The 18,844-nt window shown below is 41.2% G+C and overlaps 1 protein-coding gene across 3 annotated transcripts in view; it reads right to left on the reverse strand.

Annotated features, from left to right (window-relative positions):
• ELP1 (elongator acetyltransferase complex subunit 1) overlaps window positions 1–18,641 on the reverse strand; it is a 51,024-nt gene extending 32,383 nt beyond the window's left edge. The window contains exons 1-13 of one of the 3 annotated variants that reach the window (XM_046673553.1): window positions 18,489–18,641; window positions 15,339–15,501; window positions 14,383–14,535; window positions 14,089–14,170; window positions 13,267–13,347; window positions 9,845–9,930; window positions 8,314–8,410; window positions 7,885–7,975; window positions 6,416–6,539; window positions 5,325–5,418; window positions 2,646–2,876; window positions 1,140–1,310; window positions 237–336 (exon numbers count right to left, since the gene is read on the reverse strand). In XM_046673553.1, coding sequence (XP_046529509.1) covers window positions 237–336; window positions 1,140–1,310; window positions 2,646–2,876; window positions 5,325–5,418; window positions 6,416–6,539; window positions 7,885–7,975; window positions 8,314–8,410; window positions 9,845–9,930; window positions 13,267–13,347; window positions 14,089–14,170; window positions 14,383–14,535; window positions 15,339–15,488 — 1,460 coding nt within the window. In that variant the 5' untranslated portion in view covers window positions 15,489–15,501; window positions 18,489–18,641. Of the gene's footprint in view, window positions 1–236; window positions 337–1,139; window positions 1,311–2,645; window positions 2,877–5,324; window positions 5,419–6,415; window positions 6,540–7,884; window positions 7,976–8,313; window positions 8,411–9,844; window positions 9,931–13,266; window positions 13,348–14,088; window positions 14,171–14,382; window positions 14,536–15,338; window positions 15,502–18,385 lie in introns of those variants that run through there. The other 2 variants (XM_046673537.1, XM_046673546.1) reach the window with 2 other exon arrangements.
• Between the last annotated feature and the right edge of the window lie 203 nt (window positions 18,642–18,844).

The raw sequence follows: 18,844 nt of genomic DNA on the forward strand, positions 1-18,844 counted from the left end.
GAATGGTTCTAGGCCAGCTTATGGCTTGTGCTCCACTGCCACCTGTCGGTATATATGGCATTCAGATATACAAGTAATTGGCTTTCCCAACCAGGCTGAAAAACCAGGGCCCAAGTGTTCTATCTACTTCTTGTTCCACACAGCAACAGGCACAGAATAATAACAGTTGGCTGAATTTAGGACTAAATGCTGGCTGTTTCCGTTCCAAGAGATCAAGATAATTAAGAACAACCTACTTGTATCTCTTTTCTAGATGAGGTGTTCTAAGGGAAACTTTAAATCCATTTCCACCCACAGCTCCCAGTTTCACTGTAGGGTCCACACTTTGACTATCACCTAGAAAACAAAAATGCAAATACAATAGTAAACTACAAACATTTTTCCCAATACTAAGGGGATGGGGCGGTCCTGCGTTTAATGACTTCTAGAAGGTAATCAACTTTACAAATAAAGGAATCTAGAAAATAATCACATCTTAACCTCTTTCTTCAATCTTTCCCTGCCTTTCAGGCTGAGAATTCAAAACGTATTTGAAAAAAAAGGCTACCAGTGTCATGTGCTAGTATACTTTACAACATGACCACAGAATTTACAAACAAAAACAAATTTCAGATTCTTCCAGTATATCAGGAAAGCAACTAGAAACTGACAGCAATTGGAGTATAGGACAACTGGATTAGAAACTAGAACACCTAAGTTGAGGTCCTTGTCCATTCTTGCTCATGCAAACTGCAAATCCTCTGGTATTTTGTTCCCTCATCTATAAAACAGGAAAACTCCATCTCTGACACAGCTCCTAGCAAAACTGTGAGATCAACTGAAAATATATGCAAAGGCAATGACAAGCGTAAAACAAGTTAGAGACACAATGGATGCAGTTATTTCCGGGTCTGAATGTTACTCTTAAATAACTGAGTTTTCAATTCAATAAAGAGAAAGGAATTGTTCTTATAAGCCAGAGTAGGATTGAAACTCCCCCAAAAAACCCAAAAGCCAATTAAATATCATAAAGATAATGACTAATTACAAACTTCAAAATTTCTAGTAACTAGACCTAAGGCAACACCAAACTATAATTTCCCTTTGTAGGAGGAACTTGATTCAGAACATCTTGATAACATCTTGGTTTTTCAACATACCACATTTATAAACAGAAATCTGGTTACTGGCATCTAGGATAGCGAGGTCATTACTCTTTTCTGGGTGCACAGAGAACACGACTTGATTCACGGAGTGTGGGAGCAGCAGTCGGTAGGAGCACATGGGTGGTGGAACTATACTCAGCCGGAAGACAGTTACCAATACCCTATCTGCAAGTGAGAGAGAAAGAGAAGGAGGATTAGACACATGGATGCTCAATTTGCAAAAATAAGGCATCTGAGGGGCCGGTTGGTGGCATAGTGGTTAAGTTCATGTGCTCTGCTTTGGTGGCCCAGGGTTCACAGGTTTGGATCCCAAGCACAGACCTACACACCACTCATCAAGCCATGCTGAGGCTGCAGCCCACAGACAAAATAGAGGAAGAGTAGGACAGATGTTACCTCAGTGACAATCTTCCTCAAGCAAAGAGGAATACTGGCAATAGATGTTAGCTCAGGGCCAATCTTCCTCACCAAAAAATAAATAAATAAATAAATAAGGCATCTGAACAGCACGGTACCACTAACTAATGATGGTGGTGGAAAATATACAGTATTTCTTAAAAATAATTTTTGGTGTTTTTATCACGAATAAGCTTAAACACAGTACAGGGAGAAAAGTAAGTGTCAGGGCTCTGTCTATATCTGGCTATTGTCACCTCCAGGCCTAGAACAGTTCATTCTGGGCTTAGAGGTTTCAAGTGCCAGGGACTAGAGAAAAATGGCAAGAGGTCAGAGTTCTAGCTTTAAACCTGGGCCTGCAATCAAGCCAGACTAAACCATGGGAATGATTCCCTTCAAAATCCTTAAAGCACTTTCCTATGCACGGATTTGGTAATAAGCTATCTCTGACTAAGTTCTCTATACAGAACATATGATTGTAAAACTAGTATTACGCCCTCATAGAACATAAATTAGCACAACTCACATTACAATCTCAGAAGTGAGTCTTCCTTTATGTTATCAGCAGTAAGTAAACTGTCTATTCAAGTGACTATTCCTCTCCCCAATTTCCTCCGCCTCACCAAAAAAAACCCCCTCAACCTAATTATAAAACACCAACCCAGTTCTCACACTAGACAGACTTAAACTGAACGTATTGGAGAGGTACGTAATTGACAAGTATTTTATCAGAAAACAAAGGAACACAACTGGAGTGGTGCAAGGGTCAATGTACATCTATGTCAGGGCAAAAAGACAAGGCCAACATGCCCAAAAATGCAAGACGACTGCTGTCTTCTTCTCTACTCAAGGTGAAAATTGTCAATGTCTTCAGTAGGGAATTGGGGAGGAGAGGAGGAAATATCGTTCTCAAGAGAGTGGAAGTCCCACCAAAGGGCACCCCATCCAATCGAACACAAAACAACAAATAAATAAAAATAAACCAAACCACCAAAACAACCAATCAAACAAAAATTCCCCACTGTTTCAGTGAAACCACTAGGTCTGCAGGCAGTGGGCTCAGGACCCCTTGTGGCCTCATGGACACGTTTTCCAGCTGCTTACTTCCATCAATGACTGCCACATTTGCCATGTCACTTGAATTATCTCCCAAGCTCCGGTCAGTCGTCCAGTGCCAGTCATAGCAGAGGTAATGCCAGCCCTGACAGAGCACATGCAGCCGGTATGGGGTCACTGGGTCCCACATCAGAGACACAATCTTGCTCTTCCCAGAGGTGCTGAAGGGCAGACTTTGCTTGAGATACCAGTGATAGTTTCCAACAGTCCATAGCTGAACTGCAAGGGCAAATGAAAGGAAGACCATCAGAGGCCAAGGGACCAAACTTCATACCACTTGCTAGAGGAGGATGGAAGCAATCTTTTCTTTCTCAAATGACCGTTCCTGGTCAGCCTCTTCACTAAAATAGTAATATTAACAATAATTGTTAAAAGGTAGTTTTCCAGGGGGATAAAACGTCAAGCATCAACAAAGTCACAAGCACACATAGTTTTTCTTCCCTCTACCTTCGAACTTTATGATCATGAGGATGGAAAGCTACTACGATAAGACAGTGTTTTAGTGAACATTATTTTTTCATAAAAATTTAGCAATTAAAGTATTAACACTTAATCCAAGAGTACGAGACCAGCATCACTAGGCTGTATTAGGCTTAAGATGTTGATTTTCTTCCAAGTGCTTTGTGTGCAATTATCTCCAAGACTATCTGGTATTAACTATGATTTAGTTGTCCAAAGGAGATTAGCAGGCAATTACCCTTTCCAACATCTATTAAAAGAACAAGACTTAATCTTGAGGGATGGGGGAACTGAGAAGACATTGGTCAAAGGGTACAAACTTTCAGTTATAAGATGAATAAGTTCTGGAGATCTAACGTACACCGTGATGATTATAGTTAATATCTAAAAGTTACTAAAAGAGTAAATCCTAAATGTTCTCGCCATAACAACAGAAATGGAAATTATGTGAAGTGAAGGATGCCCTAACCAACTTGATTATATTTCACAAAATATAAACATGTATCAAATCATCACATTGTACATCTTAAATGTACACAATGTTAAATGTCAATTATATCTCAATAAAATTGGTAAAAAAAAAAAACACCTAATCACATCAAAACCAACCTTTATTAAACAGATGACACACATAAATGAAACTTTTAATTATATAAAGGAATTTCTTTTCTTTAAACATCTCCCTGCTCATAATGCTTAACTCAGCAAACACAGCAAACCTAATCTAGTTTTCTAACCAGGCTATTACTTCTACCTAGCTGTGAGCTGGTTAAGTTAGACCACATATTTATGTTCTTGAGGAACGATGCCATGGCTGTTCTCATGCAACACTTCTATCCTGAGCCTATCACTACGCCAGCCCTTGACAGCCTCATTAACCAGTGGTTCTCAACTCTCGCTGCACACTAAAAATCACCTGGAAGCCTTTTTTTTTTTAAATTAAATACTGATGTATAATCCCCCATTCCAACACACTGAATCTAACTCTGAGATGAGGCCTGGACAGCATTTTTTTCCCTAAAGGTGCAGCCAGGGTTGAAGACTATTGTGTTGAATGAATGAATGAGTTCCTTAACATTTCAGTTAAAGAAAAAGTTCTATTGATTAAAAAGTTTGAAAGCCACTTAGAAAAAAGCAGGTAAGAAGACTTATAAACAAAAATGTTCAGTGCATTGCTGTTGATGACAGCGAAAAATTACAAAACTTTAAATGTCTAATAGCATGGGATTTAATAAACTGTGGCACAAATCAATATTATATAGCAATTTAAAATGATGCAGATGGATGTCTGAAGTGGAAATATTCGCAACATAGTGTAAAAGCAAGTTACAAAACTGCTGTATCATACCTATCTAACAAAAATGAGATCATAGCTATGTACACATAAAATGCGGAAGACAAAATTTTAATAGTGATTATTACCGAGTGATAGAATTACAGAATAACTTGCTTTTCCTTATCTTTATTTTCCAACGTTTTCACATATTACATAAACACTGAAAGATACATATTTACAATCTGGTTTACAACTTAAAAGCTACAGAGAGAAGATTCTTACTTATATCCAATCCCATTTCTCCTTCACTTCCACAATAATCCCTTCGCTAACGTTTTCATCTCCTGCAGTAATACCACCCACGAAGAGAAAGCACTGATGGCTTGCGATAGTTAACTTTTTATGTCAACTTGGCCAAGCTGTAACGTCTAGTTGTTTGATCAAACACTAGTCTACATGTTTCTGGGAAGGTATCTTGTAGATGTGATTAACCTTTACAGTCAGCTGACTTTAACTACAGCAGATTACCCCCCATAATGTAGGTGGGTCTCATGGAAAGAGTTTATGGCCTAAGGAGCAAAAATTGAGGTTTCCCAGAGAAGAAGAAATTCTGCCCCAAGACCATAACACAGAATCCTGTCTGAGTTTCCAGACTGCAGGCTAGCCTACAGATTTTGGACTCAAGACTGCAACACCAACTCAATTGATTTTCCAACCTGTCAACCTGCCCTGATTCCATGTCTCTAGAGAACCCTGACACATGACTGAAATCCACAAATAATCAAAACCTAACCACTCCCTCATCTCCACCTACCCCCTCAGCTATCTTTGATTACTCTACAGAACTAAGTAGAAGGGATACAGACAACCCCACAGCCTACTATTATCGACATTTTACGGGGCATAAGGCTGAGATACCACAGCTGTTTTACCATAGGCTTTTAGAGTGGCATTTTCTTCCCTCTGAAGGTCTTCCAGCCAAACTGCAAGCACAGTAGAATCTGCATTCCAGAGCAGATCATTTACCTAGGAGGGAAAAAAGACCTGTCACTGGCCTTTATGTATTTACTTCAAAATCTTTACTATAGCTGAATTCCCTGCTTTCACTAACCAAAGAATCCCATACTTGAGGTGATCCTTAGCTGCAAATTACTAACCTACAGTCATTAAACAAATCTGCGTAGCATCTCATTACATATAGAGGACTTCAGAAAAACACATTATGCTTAAAGACTTAAGACACTTAACAACCTAATGCAAGTTGACACTTTTAGACAATCAAGAAAATTCGAATATAGACTAAGTATTAGACAATACTAAGGAATTATTACTAACTTGTAAGGTGTGATAATAGAATTGTGGGTATGCAAAGGAAAATGTTCTTAACTATTAGAAATGAATACTGAAAATGAGATTTCTAGAATTAAAAACCCCAGGAAATGAAAACGTGTGTGTGTGTGTGTGTGTGTGTATAAGCCAAAGAGTGGTAGATACAGAAAAACAACTTTGCCAAATGCTGGTATCTCTTGAAAGTAAACAGTAGATAAATGGGAAATCATTACACTCTTCTCTCAACTTTTAAATTTTAACTTTCAGTTTAAATTTTTTATTTAATTTAGACTTACATTTAAATTTTTACATAATTAAAGATTACCATTTGATGTATTTCCACGCCAGTAAAGATCCTAATGGTACTCAAACTGCTTAAGGTTTAAATGTTATCAAAGAAAAGTATTTTTATCACCAGAAAAATTATGTTTTTGTCAAAATAAACAATAAAAATTAGCATTTCTGTTTCTGGTCTGTGTTTATCTAGGGTGGAGAAGAAATGTGATTTCTTCTTTGCAAAATCTCCTTAAGAAAGACAATTTCTCTTTCACACACACACAAATCAATTATAAGAAGCCACTATTTTCATTAGTATCTACTCTGGAGCTTCTATCTACATACCCACATCAAATACAAACCTCTCTAGCTATGGAAAGCCCTTCAAATTTGATGGTGAAACAACACAGGTACCTACCTTAACCTGATCTTTGAGGAAAGGAAGTGTAAAATGTCCATGGAGAAGTCCATTTTTCTCAAAAAACACAACATCATGCTGATTTGGTTTATCTTGTGTAGACGCAATCAAACTGCCTGAGGGCCTTGAAGCAAATGCAGAGCGTTAGAGCATCTGACAGCACACCCAGCGGGCTAAGAATAGGCTGAAATCCAGAGAAACGACTTTTCCAGCGAAAACAAAAAATCTCCATCTAAGGAAGTTTTAAATCCCATGTGTCTCTTGGGAAGCAGTCACCCTAGTGTGTGACTATACCTGCCCAGAGGAAAGACTACCTCTTCCTAATTTGCCCTCACAACCTTACAGATTCAGACCGCACTGGGTGACTTTTTAAAAAACAAATTAATTATTTAAAACATTCCTAATATAATGTCCTATAGAACCATAACCTTTCTCCTTCAATTACATGACTTCAGCAAATACTCCATGCTTAGGTAGGTATTTTTTAAGACTTCTCAATCTACTGAAAACACCTCAATCGTCTCATCTTTTTTATATTTGTCTCGTTTTTGTTTTTTTCCTTTTGTAAAGATTGGCACATGAGCTAACAACTGTTGCCAGCCTTCCTTTTTTTTTTCCTGCTTTTTCTCCCCAAGTCCCCCCAGTACATAGTTGTATATTTTAGTTGTGGGTCCTTCTAGTTGTAGCATGTGGGACGCCACCTCACCGTGGCCTGATGAGTGGTGCCATGTCCGCGCCCAGGATCTGAACCAGCGAAACCCTGGGCCGCTGAAGCAGAGGGCATGAACTTAACCACTTGGCCATGGGCCGGCCCCATGTCTCTAGAGATTTAATTCAAATACTTTTCTCTCTTTGCTCTGTCATCCAATTGCCACTCAAATACCGGCATGAAAGAAGATGTCTAAAACCTAGAGACCTCACGGTTTTGCATATAACAGATGCTACTGACACAGAGGAGATCTCTCTTGTATCTATAATCAGGGCAACTGCATATCACAGGCAGGCTGTGACCTACATAAGGGTAGTGGGCCAAGAGGTGAACAGGGCATGAATCCAGCCTGCATGTTCCTCAGCAAGCAGATCCTAGTGTGAGTCTGCACAGAGGAAGAAAGCCCTTTCCCAAGTTTTCCCCAAAGCTTCACTGCCTCACAGAGCCTTGCAGACAGTGACTTCCCTTCTAAGCACCATTTTCTGTTTTACACAGTGGCTTCATATAGGCCCTAGCTGAAACCTGCAAAATGTGTGGGCCTCAGAATGCTGAGATCTGTGAAGCAGCTCAGAATCTACTATTCAAAATCTAGACTTCAGAAAATAAAAAAAAGGAAAGGATTCAGGCTTATAGCCAAATGAGGAAAAGTAAATATCCTTTTGTGTTACATAAACACCAATATTCAACAGGTACCACCAGCCCCATCCTAGTTCCAAGAAACTCTCGGAGGAGGAAGTTACAAGTTTCTTCTCCCACTCACTTCCAAGCCAGAGCTGGTCCCAGGCCTGCCACCGGTTCACTGGTTGATTGTAAAGCAAACTCTCGATTCCACACTCGGACCTTCCGAGCTCCTGTGCAACAGGCAGAGTTAAAAGCAAACTTAAAACGTTATAAATGCTGTCAAGTCCTAACTGTTCAAATGCCTTTCTTACTAATAAAAACTGTCATGGTCTTACAAAGCCACTCAGATTATCTTGTTAAAAAATTGTATCCAACAGGTAGGAGGCTGGACCAGATGGCCTCAAAGAACTCTTCTAGCTCTTAGCTCTAAATTCATTTAACACCTAAAGCAGAACATCTTTACCTCATATGTGTAATTTCAAAAAACCCTCAAAGTAAAAGGAAGAAAACTCTCCCGGACTGAAGTAAGATAAAAATTGTTTTGTTTTAGTGCAATTTATTTCCATACCTGTGTCTGGGCAAACAACACTCACAGCAAAAAACTGTCCATCACCACGCCAGGTAACTCGTGGTCTATGGTCATCCCAGGGCAAAGCAGATTCGTGCTAAAGACAGGAGGTAACACAAATATTACTGGGGGATTTAAATGGCCCAGAACAAAACAAGCCTCAGGCTATTAAAGTTAAATCTTTTATATGAGATTTAAGCCATCTAGAAAAACAGCTTCATAGAATCTTCAGGAACCCTTCCAGAAGGCCTCTTAGACTCAGAAACCATCAAGAAACGAGAAAAGAACTTAAAACTAAACAAAATCCTTCTTTGGGTGTTAAAAAAGTGGCCTCAAAGCATAGCAACAGAGGAAAATAGCTGCAGATCTAGATATTAAAAATAACGATCTGAGGAATCTATCAGGTAACTATGATAAGGAAATAAATGTTCTGTTTGCCTAAATCTAAGAGGGTAGAGTTCTGTTTATTTGATTATTGTGTAAGCTTCACAACAGTGCACAGAAGAGTTAAGGAGATAAGAGGAAAGAGGGCAGAGAAGAGCCAGAGGTGATAAAGCCAGCAGCAGTGATGAAAACATGGAAGAGTCCTGCGTTCCGCAGTACAGGAGAAAGAAACTCTCCAGTGCCACCTGCATCTCAATCCCGAAGGCCTTGAAGACAGAAGCCAACTTAGCAGGGTGAGGGACAAATGACCACCTGAGCATCCATCATCACATTCCAGTGATAGGCTATGTCAGAATGGTGCCAGTGCCACAGTCTGCACAGTAGGGAGTACACAGGCAGCCTAACAAGATTTATTCTCAACGAAACTGCCCTGTGGTAGAGAACACAAACGTCCTCTAGTGAAGGTTTAAGAGATGAAATACAAGTCACATGGAATATAGCTAGAAATAATTAAGGAGGCAAAATGTAAATGGGAGTGTGTTATTGATTCATCTACCTTAGAAAGGCAGCTAATGGAAATTTCTACATAAAATATAAATAAAATGCTTCCATTTGCTCAGGTCCAAATTGTGGGATCATCCTCAATTCTTGTGTCTCACATCCCACATTTGATTTATTATCAATAAATCCTATAGCTCTATGTTCAAAATGTATGTCAGAAAGAAAGAAAACAAAGAGCTTCATCCAAAAGGAAAAATGAGAATTAGTATCTAACATATACACATGTCCGAAAATATAAAAACATGCATGTGAATGATCGACAGTGAATGCAGAACAGCAGCTCCTGCTGCGGAGGAAGGGAAGGTATCAGGAAGGGATACACCGTGTCATTTTCACCTGTGGCGATTTCTTTTTTAAACTGAATATTGGTTATAATTACTCTCTACACTGAAAAAAAAAATGACAAAGGAACTTAGCAATAAAAAAAAAAGATCCTTCTAGCAGGACTCATTCCCTGAGGGCTCTAAACAGTTTCAGTTTTACCAAAGCAGAAGAGATCTGTAACTGGACACCTAAGAGTTGGGGGGGGGGGGGCACAACTTCTATTGTTCCAATCAAGGTTCTTTCTCCATCACGCCAAACTTACCATTTGCACCTGAAAGGCCGCTTGCCTGCCTTCTGATCCATGGAACTGCGTCTCCTTCCTGCCCCATCCAACAGTGATAAACTTGCCTAGAGAACAATTGATTGAGAACATGCAAGACAACCAATAAGCTAAAGGAAATGAAATAAAAGCAGTTTTGTTGCTATTCTTCATTAAGTTAGCCACTGGCAATTACTTGGGTCCTCTGAGACCTCTCAATAAATTGACCACAGTCAATATTTGAAAAACCTATGTTCCATATTATATGCAGCAGTGATTTTAAAGAATTTTAAATGCTCTTATTTTAGAAAGCACTTTACTGCTGTCTTATATATTCTGAATTCCCTTCATGACAGTCAGCAAGCCCCATTTTACAAGTAAGAAGAATGAAACATGAAGAAATAACATATGCCCATGGATAACAAAACTTAAAACTCAAGACAAGAGCTGGGAACAAAATTCTGATCATAAGCATTCAATTGACTAAATGTATCCAACTGAAGATTGTGGAATTCCACCCCTCACACAGACAGAGACTGAGCCCCTCTAGTGGCAGAGGCCAAAATTAGAACACAGGACGTCTGCCTTTCAGGCTAAGGTTCTTTCCCAAATCATGCTGCTTCTCTTACGTAAAATATGAAGTTAGAGCTGCTGAACAACGCAGTCCTCTGTTCCTGGAGGATCCGGCATCTACCTGCAACAGGTACTACAGAGATGACCCTGAAAGCATCAGCCAGATCCAGGACCCAATACTTCCCTCCTGCCATTAACTTGGATTCTGATGAAGCAGAGCTGTTCATAATTTCTATCAATTATGGGTGAGCATGACCATTTCCAGACTGCTTTGCATGGGTACATCCCAGTACTGTAGGACCTCAAAGCACACCCTGCTGCTGTTCACAAATAGCAATGCCTATCCTGGTGCACACCCCTGGGCTTCCATCTGAAAGTTTCCAGAGAGGTAAAGGCGCAGGGAGTGAAGCAAGAAAACTTTCTCAATGGGATCAGACAACAAGTGATGGTGTGAGAGAGGATCAGCAAACTACAGCCTGTGTCTGCTTTTACAAATAAACTTCTACTGGAACACAGACATACCCATTCCTTTATGTATTGTCTATAACTGCTTTCACGCTACAACAGCAGAGTTGAGTAGTTGCCAACAGAGAAGCTGAAAATATTTATTATCTAGCCTGTTATAGAACAAATCTGTCAACCCCTGGGTTAGAGGTAAAATATCTATGCACCACTCCACAGAGTGATCTTTTCATACTGAAGAATACATTTCTAAGATCTACAACCCTAACTTGGACTCCCTCTCCCTTGATTTACTTTATTAAGCGTCTTAGGGAAGAGCCAGTGGGATTAGCCTGTGCCCTTTCCTACCCAATGGTGTGCTGGTTACTACTTCTATGACTGTCCTCCAAGCTGGATGCCCCAGAGTTCCACCCTGGATCCTAGACTCTTCCAGCGCCCTATCAGCCCCCTGAGCAAGTTCATCTACTCCCAAGACTGTAAAGATTCCCTACATGCCAACAACTCCCAGTCCACAGCTTTGGCTTCTCCTGAGCTTCAGCCCCTAATATTTGCCTATGCCATGTGGTGATCCCATATGGCTCTTAAACAAATTCAAAACAGAACTCACCACATACCCCCTGCAAGCCAGCACTGCCCACCTTCCCTCTCATTACTGGCATCTTTATTTCCATCACCTGAGCTTCTGGCTGCAGTTCCACTAAACTCTTCCTCACCTTACATACCCAAAGCCTGTTTATTTCACTTTCTAAACTGGTATTTCTCAAAGTGGCTAGGGCAGGAGGGGAACCATGCACATATATTCTAAAAAAATTTAGGGGCAAGCCCCATGGCCAAGTGGTTGAGTTCGCGTGCTCCACTTCGGTGGCCCTGGGTTCCCCCAGTCCAGACCCTGGGTGCAGACATGGCACCACTCATCAAGTCGTGTTGAGGTGGTGTCCCGCATGCCACAACCAGAGGGACCCACAATCAGAATATACAACTATGTACTGGGGGGCTTTGTGGAGAAAAAGAAAAAAAAAAAGATGGGCAACAGATGTCAGCTCAGGTGCAATCTTAAAAAAAAAAAACAACTCTCCAATAATTCCAAAAATGTAACCCTATCCTCACTGAGAATCCATTTTTTTCCTGAATTCATTCCCTCTTTTAGCCCCACATCCACCTTCCTTATCTATCACCTGGATTCCCGTAGCAACCTCCTACCTGATCATCCTGCCTCCAGTCTCTTCCCTCTCCACCAATCAATCTTGCATCATTAAAACCTTCAATGGCTGATCACCTATAACTCAATGTCCAAATCCCTTACCAAACTTAATGAAAATCTATCCCACTTATTTCATTGCACACTCATGTCCTGCCGGCCAACAATACTGAAGCAGTACTCTGACAGTTGCCTGAATAAGCCATGACGTACTGAAGGCTTCTAGGAAACATCCCTGCCTTGGAATGGACTAATTTACTTGACTGGACCACTCCCCTACCCTCAACTCTCATCTACCCAATAACAATTCAGCCAAGACTCAGCTCAAGTTGGCCTCTTCTGGGAGGTCTTCCTTCTCCATCACTCCCTTCTTCCCTTTATGTGACCCTAACACCTGCACATCATGTTATTTTTGTACTAACGGGACCACTCAAGGAAAGAGCCAAATTATATAGCACCAAACACACTGCCAGGTACCTATTCAAAACTATTTCTGAACAAATAAATTATTTTTCAATGAATAAATGAGTAGCAGTTTTCTAAATAATTTCTCAGAGGTGGAGAAAGAAGGCATGAGGTTAGACCTCAGCAAAAGTTAAAATACCTCCTCCCCCTCTCTCTCCTCCATCAGGCCAGCTATTTGGTGCCCTCACGTTGGCCAGAGCTTCCTATACTCAATAAGCATCTCCTCTCTTCTCCCCCTTCAATACTCCCACAGCCTTAAGGCCCAACTCACCCCAGCTAGATCTTAGCAGGAAAACAATCTGATGGTTCCCAAGAAAATGTACATTCAGGTCTAATCAGTAGGAACAAAAATCAGCCTTCTGTCCCACCTATCTTGTCTTCTCCCCAAAATTGTACCTCCTTTTCTAGCTAGTATAGTCCCTTGCATTGAAACCCCAGCCTAAGCCTGTCCTGGAGTTTGGGCAACAACTATCTAGGTGACCTTAAGCACCGATTTCTATTCCCCAGGTTACTGACGAAACCAACTCTCAGAGCTGGAGAGGCACCAGAGGTATGCCTTTTAAGATCTGGGATGGGCTAAAGGAACCGGGCTATCAGACATTTAACGAATGGGGGTTTACACTTCACAGCTCATTGGGTTTATGATGTGGCTATTAGTGTGCAAGAAAACGATCAAAATTGAGCGGAACTTCAGGTCACAAAATGTTTCAAACAAAGCTATACTCACTTTCACCAAAATCATCCTGGTGGATTTGCTGTTCCATGATTGGTTCAAAGTCTTTTGTCATCATAATTAGGGTCTGTTGACCTTGGAAGGGCACAAACAAGAACGATTTTGTTTTCATGTAACAACTTTGCCATTCCATAAGTATCTATGGCACTGGAAGCTACAGAGCTGGAGTGGAGGAGTTTGTAGTCAGAACAGGGCAGACAGAATTCATTCAAAATGCTGTGACTCTCATCCAAAAAAAAGCCTCGAGTGCATAAGTCACCTGGTATTTATTCTCAGTTATTTATGTATTTATGCAAAGCCAACATAAGAGTCCACACAGCCCTCCTCCATGAACTTCAACACTTTAGTCACCAACATACCTCTTCAAATGTATACCTCAGCAGGGGTGCTAGTTTACAGGAACTCAGAGAGACTGAGAGGAAAGAGAGCAGTTTTTAAGCACTTGTAAGAGCTCTTAAAAGAGCTGTAAGAACAATTTTCAGAATCTGCTTATATAGCAACTCTTCCTCTTTGAGTAGGATAAAATAAATTTTGCTGACATTTTTAACCACAATTGGGGACTTAGTAATCTCTCTAGGTTTTACGACTTTGTTTGCCATTTCCAAAGACTGAAACAGTTACATGAAACCATTTTTTAAAACAATATATTCAGAGGTAAAATTTAAGTCAAAAAGAACACATTCCCTCTAGATTATAATGCTGGTATCATTGTTCAAGGAAACTTTTTGAAATCAAAGCATCCTAAAACTTAAGCTTCTAAGATATTAGGAGCCATGTCTTATAAAAGTCAGAGTTAGGAACCAGTGACAAGCTTACCTGTAGCAAGAAGCACCAGCTCTTGGTCAGGACTCCAACTCATGACAGAGATACCACTGGCTACACTCCCAACACATTCCAGCTATGTCAACAGACAAGACTAAGTTTTAGAAGAATCCTGAAATACAGCTAAAGTCATATCAATAACCTTTTGTAAAGAAATACATAATGCAAAGCCTCTAATCCACAAAACACTTAAATATTATGGCTCCTGACATTTTAAACTTCTACACAAAACAAGTGATGTGTTTGAGGATGCTTGAAATTTCCTCCTCACTGGACTCTTCCACTTACCTGGTGTGTGCTGAGATTGCAGAGTATAACGTCCCCGGGGGCTGTGGCCACACACACAGACTCCTGATCCAGCAAGTCCTGAATACCAACAATGCTGCCACTTCCGTCCTCTGGGAGAAAGCCTTCTGCCACTAAAGAAATTTCATTTTTCACCTTTCACCAAAACAAACACAAAAGCAAATAAAGCGAATCTACTTCCAAGAACCCGTCATAACATTTCCAGAAATAAAATATTTTTAATGCTTTTTATAATACAAAAGCTTTGAAAAATGTTTTACAGATTAAAAGCCAAACTTTCATTTGAGAAATATCACAACTTTACTATCTTTAACAAGAAAAATAGTTAATGTGACCTTTTTGCCAAGAAAACACTAAACAATAGCAAGAAGCCTAGTCTCTTAAAAAAAGTCCAATAAAACATGAGGCTAATAACTATGGGTTTCTAAGATTTCCATAGCATGGGGAAAAGGGACTGAGAATGTAATCACCTAAAATATATGAGTAGCAAAATATAATTAACAAAAGATATCAGAAGCAATCCAAAGAGCTTTTAAATATGCATATGCTCAGGACCCAGCAGCAAAGATTCTGATTTAGCTGCTAAGGGATGGAGGCTGAAATGGCTTTAAAAGCTCTACGGGGAATTTTCATTTGCATTCACAGTTGAGAACCACTGTTTTAAGTAGCATTTACATGACAGAAAGGGTAAACAGCAGGGGCACCCACACTAAATATGAGGTCAGAGTTTTGTCAACTTAAATTTAAAATAGAAGCAGAGTTAAACGTAGGTTACTATATAAGTTATGTGTAATCTGACATCTATACAAAGGAAAGAGAATGTTCATTTAGGAGGATGTGAATTCAGTAAGATCTGCAGTAAAGACTATCCGGGGGAAGGAAGTCTGGAAGAAGACAAGTCAAGGTTACACCAAGTGCTAGCGCTATCAATAACTTACTTCTCTCGTGACAGGGTCTACTTCTATCAGGCCATGTTCTGAGCCAATGAGCACTGTCCCCTGTTCAGTTCGGAGAGAGAGGCACTGAGGTTTCCCCGGAGCCTGAATATCCCCGAACTCCAGGGTCCGAAGTAACTTTAGATTTCTCATGATGAAGTGATTCCTAAGAGAAAAGTACAAATATCCCTTGATGAAGCTTTAATTTCTCTGAGAGAAGGAAACAGCATAATGGTGACAAACGACACTCATATAAGCAAAATGATTCAGAGGGCAGGGAAGTGGTAGTTAGAATAATCAAGGGGAAAAAAAAAACCCGACCTAATCTGAATCCACACAGGGATGTTTGGTAGCAACCTGACCAACTGTGTATATCTATGGTCTACAAATTGAGGTTCTGAAATACATTTTACATTCTTACTCTGTGAGAGACACAAGATTCAAACTTCAGAGATTTTCCTTCAAAAAGATTTAACATTGGTTATTCCTCAGGTAAGATGAAATGAACAAAATGGATGGGAAAATGTTTTATTTTTGCGTATGAGGATATCTTTACAACCTGACAGATTCATAAAATCATATAAAAAACAATATATATACCCTGGCAGTTGAAGAAAATCTGGAATAAAATTAATATCACCACGTACATTTATTTATAAATTGACTTTATATCTTCATTAAAAAATAAAAATTGAAATCAAATATAGAAATAAAGAAAAATACTGTTCTCAGTGGGAAAAGAAGACAGTGAAATTACAACAATTTACTTCAAAATGATGACCAACATTTGAGGAGCTTGATGACCTGATAACACTATTTCACATAACTCTGCCTTCCTGGCCTGGTTTTACCAGCGCAATAGAAAAGGTGAGAAAAGAATGATAAACAGGAAACCTATTTTGGTCAGGCAAAATCAAACTTGTTCTAATGCATAACATTATCTGAGAGGAAAAAAATAAATGTTAATGTGCTGGATATTCACATTCAGATCCCTTTAAAGCATATAATTGGAAGTCCCTAACTTATGCTAGGGGTGGAAATTACACAGACCACACTGGCCTTGTCACCTTAATCCAAGGTAAATTCTCTTGCCTTGCATTTCATACATATGACAATGAAAGAATAAAGACATTAATCCTTATACTACACAGCAGAGAATGTTAAGTGTAATATGAATGATACAACATATAATGTGGGTTAAGAGGAAGGCAAGACCATATACGGTGGGAGTGAGGAAGAAAATCAAGGCAGACAATGGTTTTGTAAGCTTTGGTGACATTTATATTCAAGAACTTTTGGAAATTATTTGAACCTGTATTATACTATGCAGGTTTTTAATTTAGATCTAATTCTATTAAAAAGCTTAGGTTTTTCCAAGCATATAAAAATTATATATATTTCAACTTCTAACATCCTAGAGATAACCACTGACGTAGATCTGAAAGGATGGGTAGATCTGAGATGAAAGAATGACTGGCATGTCTGGCTATAGGAGAGTAAGCAAGGGACAGAGTAGCAAGAGATGAGAACAGACAGGGGGCCAGATGTGTAGTTTCCTGTCCGTCTTTCACGCTAGTTTATCTAATAATAATCATGCTACTATTGTTGCCATGATCAGATCATTCAAATGTCTTCATATCCCTCCCTCTGAACTTGGATTCTATTCACTGACAACCTGTGAAGCCCTGGCATCCACAGACCCAAGGATAAGAATCTGGATGGTAAAGGCAGAAGGACTTGAGAAGGACTCACTTTTTTCTGTTATCTTACTGTTCCCCAGAGATACCAGCACTAACCAGGCAGGCCCCTCTCCAGCCATCTGAAATCCAGTAACAAGGGGCTTCTCTGAATTCTGGAGGTATCAACACCAGAAGTCTGAGTCCCATCTTGACAGTGCCTCTCCTCCAAGGTTAGGTTCTGATAACCCCAACATCTTCCCTTGCTTTGAACCCAAGCCCTAGCTAAGTGTTGTAGCTGCTTCTATCAGTTTACCTTTTATCTTACTTCATTGCCCCCTTTTGCTTTTTGTTCCTCCAATAGGTATTTAATCAATTCTTCATATCAAATTCTGTTGAAATAATGTGTGGTTTCTACTTCCCTAACTGACAAACACAGCAAACAACCTGAGCTCTCAAATCACAGAGCTTTCAAAATCACCTGCCAAGGTGAGCTCATCATTCATCTCCCTTTCTTCACGATGAGCTCATCATTTCCTTCCCCTGCTCCTTCATCCATCCACCTCTTGGCCCTTTACTACAAGGACCAGGCAGATCACTAATACACTGATTAGATCTAAATGTCTAGCCCCAACCCTCCCCATTTGGGGACATGGCATTTCTACTCTCTGTCCCCCAAGCTGAAAATCGTGTCTGCCTCCCTTTTGCTTACATTTTCATATTAAACTATTCACTGGTCACCTCCATGGCTGTCAACATACAGTCTGAATCCTTTACACAGTATCTAATCCTACCATCGGGTTTGTAACCTACATCAAACAACGACTGAGGACTTGCTAAGTGCTACATCTGAGGACCAGAGACGACTCTGTCTGTCACTGCCTCCATGGAGCTCACAGTTTAAGGAGGCAGAGGGCCACACGATATACACTACATGGAGAAGCACAAGGGACATCTCCACGAAAAAGTCGCGGACGCGAGTAGGGACCCGCAGCACAGCATCCGAACCTCTAATGACCGTCGCCTTCTATTATGCATTCATTGGTTCGCTTTAATTGGCGCGTTAACTGGTTCAGCGGTCTGGTCCACTCCTGCATGGAACCCAGAGGCTGAGTAGGCTGCAGCTGAGGGAGCAGCACGTCATCCCCGGCCTGCCGCGCCCCGCAGAGCCCCTGGGAGGCCGTGGATGGAGCAGGCGGCAAGTCCGCAGAAAGAGAACTTCAGGCTCGAGGGCAGAGATGGTCACACCGCGCTCCACTCCCGGGCCTGCAGCAGGCAGGGTGGGCGCGCAGAAGTCCCCTTCATCAGGACACCGCCTGGCGGACTGGGCCTCTTCCGCGCCTCCCACCCTGCGTGGGTCGCTGGAACGCTCACCTGCGCCGCGCCCTGAGGCCCCTTCAACCGCGATGCGTCCGCCCTCGCCTCCCCGGCCACGCGCGGCCGGCCTCCCGGAGCCCGCCCCGGGTTGCGCACGCACCTCTCTGTCCGCTGATCGCGGACTTTCGCGGCGCGCACCGGGCCACGCGGCCACCTGACCCCCGGGGGTAGCGGCTGCAGCGGGGCAGGGGGCCGACGGGCAAAAGGCTGACACGCTAGCGAGCTACGCCTCACACGCGCGGCGCGGCGCGGGATTGACGTCACGAGGCTGAGGGGGCGTGGCCGGCCTTCTCCGTGGCCCCTGCAAGGTAGAGGGGAGGTGCTGCGCTGGCCACCGCCCACTGTCCCCCGCCCTCCTGCTCCGCCTATTGTATTTGATCCCGCTTTGACGTCGACATTACAGCACGGCGCACTAATTGGCGCCGGTGGGAGGAGCCTGCGAGGTCAAGAGAGCAT

This window comes from Equus quagga, chromosome 1, assembly GCF_021613505.1.
Source record: "Equus quagga isolate Etosha38 chromosome 1, UCLA_HA_Equagga_1.0, whole genome shotgun sequence".
In the NCBI taxonomy this organism is placed as follows: Eukaryota; Metazoa; Chordata; class Mammalia; order Perissodactyla; family Equidae; genus Equus; species Equus quagga.